This window comes from Pungitius pungitius, chromosome 20 (genome assembly GCF_949316345.1).
Source record: "Pungitius pungitius chromosome 20, fPunPun2.1, whole genome shotgun sequence".
In the NCBI taxonomy this organism is placed as follows: Eukaryota; Metazoa; Chordata; class Actinopteri; order Perciformes; family Gasterosteidae; genus Pungitius; species Pungitius pungitius.
In genome coordinates, this window is record NC_084919.1 from 6,920,439 (window position 1) to 6,924,572 (window position 4,134).

Here is a 4,134-nt window from a genome sequence, read left to right on the forward strand (position 1 = left end):
AATGATCAAACCGTCATCTTTACATTTAGATTGTGTTGTTGAAAGAAGAAAACCGTGGTTCAGTCACCACGCTGACGTAGTAGTAGTCAGTTATTCCAGAGGTGTAATATTTGAAGACGTTTTTCTGCACTGCAGTTTCATTATGACATTTTTTCTTTTCCCTCCCAAAACTCTTAAATTCAATTTTCTCCTCAAATACCCCAAAAGGATTTAAAAATGGTTCGAGGCAAGTTATCCCATAACTGCTCCCGAAAAAAGGTCCCATGTGTAGGAATAGGATGCGCCATGCACGTGTGTGTGTGTGTGTGCGCGCGCGCGTGGGCGCCTTTGTGCCGCCTCACATTACCGTCACAGTGACACTCGGCAGGAGTGACGGCGGCTTTCTAGGAGCATCCTCGGCGGACGACAAGGTCCGGAGCCGCAGAACAAAAGCCGGCGTCCCTGTCCCACTGCAGGTAAAGGGCCAGTCGGTAGACGTACGTTTGTTGTTATGACGACTCGGTGCCGACACACAAGAGAACAAAAACACAACATTTTCAAGTGTGATTAAAGGATTGACATGAGGAATGTGGGCCTGGTCGTTTTTATTATGCAGTGAAGCTTTTACAGCGGAGGGATTTCATGTGTGTTAGAAAAAGGTTTCAGGAAGAATTTTGAATTTCGTTTGTTCAAATGCATCTCAAAATACTGATTATTACACATGAAGATGACAAAACCAGCAATAAGATCTCTTTTACAAGATGGCAAATGAGATGAAAAGGATTTGATTGACAAGGCAGTAAGTGATTGACACGTCGGGCGTCATCGAGGCCTCAAAGACGAGGGCATACCTTGCACTCCGCACAACATCCTTTAAAAAGGTGTATTTACAAGACACACATCATTTATTGTTTGATTATTATTATTGAAAATTCTGTCAAAGTATAACATAAATTACATCAATCATAATTTCTTCCATGCAGAAAATAAATGCAGTGAAAAGTAGTTTCTTCTGTATTTCATTATAACAACTATGTGTAAAAGGGCAGGATTCAGCCTGTGTATGCAGGGAGAAAGCATCAAACGCACACGTTCTCACGCTATGGTCTATTAAATAACTCAATCTTCTTTGCAACTAAATACTCCACTTAACAACAAAACCACCTCCTACCCGAAAACACTTGTGCCTTGATCCTGTAGTGTCTGTGTATGCAGTTCTTCGGCTGTGTATCTGTTCCTCAGATAAGAGCAACACAGCCCAATCGCCTTATTCTAAGCGCTCAATGGGCTCCGTGGGGAATAATCAGTGTGGAAGTGGCGGCAATGCGGTCTATTTCGCTTGTGTTTTCAGGAGAGTTGAATTTACGACACAACTTAGGGAGATTAGGAGCATTTCCATTAACTGGACGAGGCGGCTAGCAGCTATCCGCGCAAACAGCGGCAAAAGTGCTGACGGAGCCAACAGTGTTTACCTGAGGAAGGAACAAAAGGGCGGACTTTATTCAACTATATCTTTCATGTTTGCTGCTCTATCATCGCTCTGAATAACTCATTCTGCAGCCTTCAGTCCGCGTCAATCCGAATGGGGAACACAACTTAAATAAACGTCGACGCAAAAATGCCCCCTTTTGTGCGCGAGGAGCGTAAACGCGACAATGTCGTAGTGCATCACCGCTCGGTACCAGCAATTATTGCGTCATTTATTGCACCGCGCATGGCGTTTAGTGTTCCCTGCACAGACAAAGTCACACGGTAAACCCTCCTTGAGATGAATAAATAAACATTTTACAAATACAGCTTCTTGGCAAAATCCGTATAAAGGAGACAGGGGCTGACTGGCCGACGCGTGCCGAAATGCGTCATTCCTATTTCCTCTCCACTTGTGTCCGCAGTCTGAGAGGCATCCGACGAGGACAGCCGGTCTCCCAGCATGCAGCTCTGGCTTCTGCAGTCCCACCATGCACGGCGTCTATTTGGGCCAGTCCACTGTGGCAAAGAAAGGGTGGGATTTGATATCATCCACGCCTCCCGCGCCTGCCCCCAGCCTCTCTACTGGGTTGTACTGGAGCAACTGCAGACAGACATAGAGACCATCAGAGGCATTTCAATAATAAGATAACCGGTGTTGAGGGTTCACAATTATATTTAAGATCCAAGCATGTTGCAGGCTCTGTTATTAACAATAGGGCCACTTCACGTTATGATGAGGTCTGGTGTATATCCTTACAGATGTTACACTCGTCTCTATCAGATAGTGTTTCTTGTACTGCATGTTCTTTAAAGTGAGGGTTTCTGTGCCTGTGGAGCCACTCAAACAGGCCGTGCTTACCCAGTTCTTCTTCTACAGTACTTATTCCTAACAAAGCCCAGTTAAAATACACGCATCATGCAAGACTCCCTCACCCATCCAGCAAAAGCAGCGAGTCATTTGTTGTGTTCATGTTATTTCAATCTGTGAATGACTCTCGCAAAGAAACTTCCTCCATGATCGGGAAAGTCTGGCAGTCGGGTGCTAGACGTGACAATAACAGAGTTACAGTGAACTCTACCAGCGGCACACCTGACTCTCACCTGCTCCAGCAGAGATCTGGCCTCCTCCGAAACAGACTCGGGGATGCTGAGAGCAGTGTGGCGACCGATTCCTGCTGGATGGCACCGCAGCAGAGACTGTGCGCAGGGAAGGACAGGAAGAGATAGCGATCAATCAAAACAAAGACAACCTGACACACACCTACACACACACAGACCCCCTGCAGAGCCTCAGTCAATGTGAGAGGGGGACAAATAGGAGGAGACCAGAGGGCCAGAGCAACTGAAACAACACTGATCAGACCAACTCCAACAAGGCAATGATTGAAGTACTGTTGCTCTTTCTTACATCTGATGTGTGTGTGTGTGTCACACAGAGAAAATGACGTGGACAGAATTTTTTTTGTTTCTTTTTTGATAATTTGTCCTTTTGTTTGTAATCATACAGCGCTATTTTACTGGAATAACCAACAGTTAAACATCCAGCGGACAATATAAAGCATTTTTATTTGTTTTTAGAGTAAAAAATGACAAGGTCAAACCGTCAATTACAAGGAATTGTTGCACTCTGGGGAGAAAAAAAATGACAAAACAAAATAAATAGAAATAATCTCGATAGAGAGAGAAAGGGAGCACAAGACCTATGAATGCTTTTCAACCACAGAATGTAGCCCCATTGTTAAAATAATTGACAATAATGACCATAATCACTGTGTGTTGCAACAGGACATCTTTGAGCCTTCCCACTCCTCCAAATTCACGGTTCAACTTTAATGTGTTTTTTTCACTTGCCTGCAGACAAGTGGATCACAAATCTAATTGCCTGCACGTCGTTTTTTTATCCTGGCCCTACCTACAAATTGTTTAATCTAGTTATAGAACAACAACTTTGTTGTTAGTGTTCTTCTTGCTCTCAGCCTCGGGGGAAAAACTATGGAAACAAACATTGGGAGTTTTGCCCACATGATCTTTGTTTTGGGGTCTTTTTTCCCATCAGTTAGGTCGGTCTGCCTCTCTCTCTCCCTCCTAGTACTACTGCAGGAGTTCTGGCGGGGTTCCTAGCCAGAGTCAAGACTGCTCCAGGCAAGATCTTATCCTGCAAGGATCAAGAGACTCTTATCTGTGCCTGTGTGTGTGTGTGTGTGTGTGTGTGTGTGTGTGTGTGTGTGTGTGTGTGCGTGTCCTTGCCAGCGCTGTACTCAGACATAATCATCAAAGGAGACATCTGTGTGACGGAGTTGTTGTTTTTTTCCAGGTGAGTGGGTGTGCAGTGTTTTAAACTAGCTACCAGCTCGACTCATGTGTTGGGCCATAGATGGTAGCCGCAGATCGCAGATATGAAAAAAAGCCCACTGGTCATCAGTCATAAAAGACCAGGTAATAACTGAAGGGACACTGTGCACCTGCACAGGGTGTCTCTGCGTGTGTTTTAATTTGTAGAAAGCAGCAAGTTATAATTAGCCTGTTTGTGAATACGTCTCGTTTGTCTGGCCAACAAAAAAAAAAAAAAAAGATCTTTAACATGCTCCTGTCCTTCCGGAGTCTTTAAGGACGGTCCCCCGTCCTCCCCCCGACCCAGGACCGGCCGAGGAGCGGCGCCTCGAGAGCTGCCCCGGTCTCCACCCT

At 45.1% G+C, this 4,134-nt stretch overlaps 1 protein-coding gene across 2 annotated transcripts in view; it reads right to left on the reverse strand.

The window, feature by feature from the left end:
- Positions 1-564: 564 nt before the first annotated feature.
- Positions 565-4,134, reverse strand: part of rps6kc1 (ribosomal protein S6 kinase polypeptide 1) — a 22,509-nt gene continuing 18,939 nt past the window's right edge. For both annotated transcript variants that reach the window (XM_037449418.2, XM_037449417.2), the window contains 2 exons: positions 2,551-2,646; positions 565-2,050 (listed from right to left, as the gene is read on the reverse strand). In XM_037449418.2, coding sequence (XP_037305315.2) covers positions 1,949-2,050; positions 2,551-2,646 — 198 coding nt within the window. In that variant the 3' untranslated portion in view covers positions 565-1,948. The remainder of the gene's footprint in view (positions 2,051-2,550; positions 2,647-4,134) is intronic.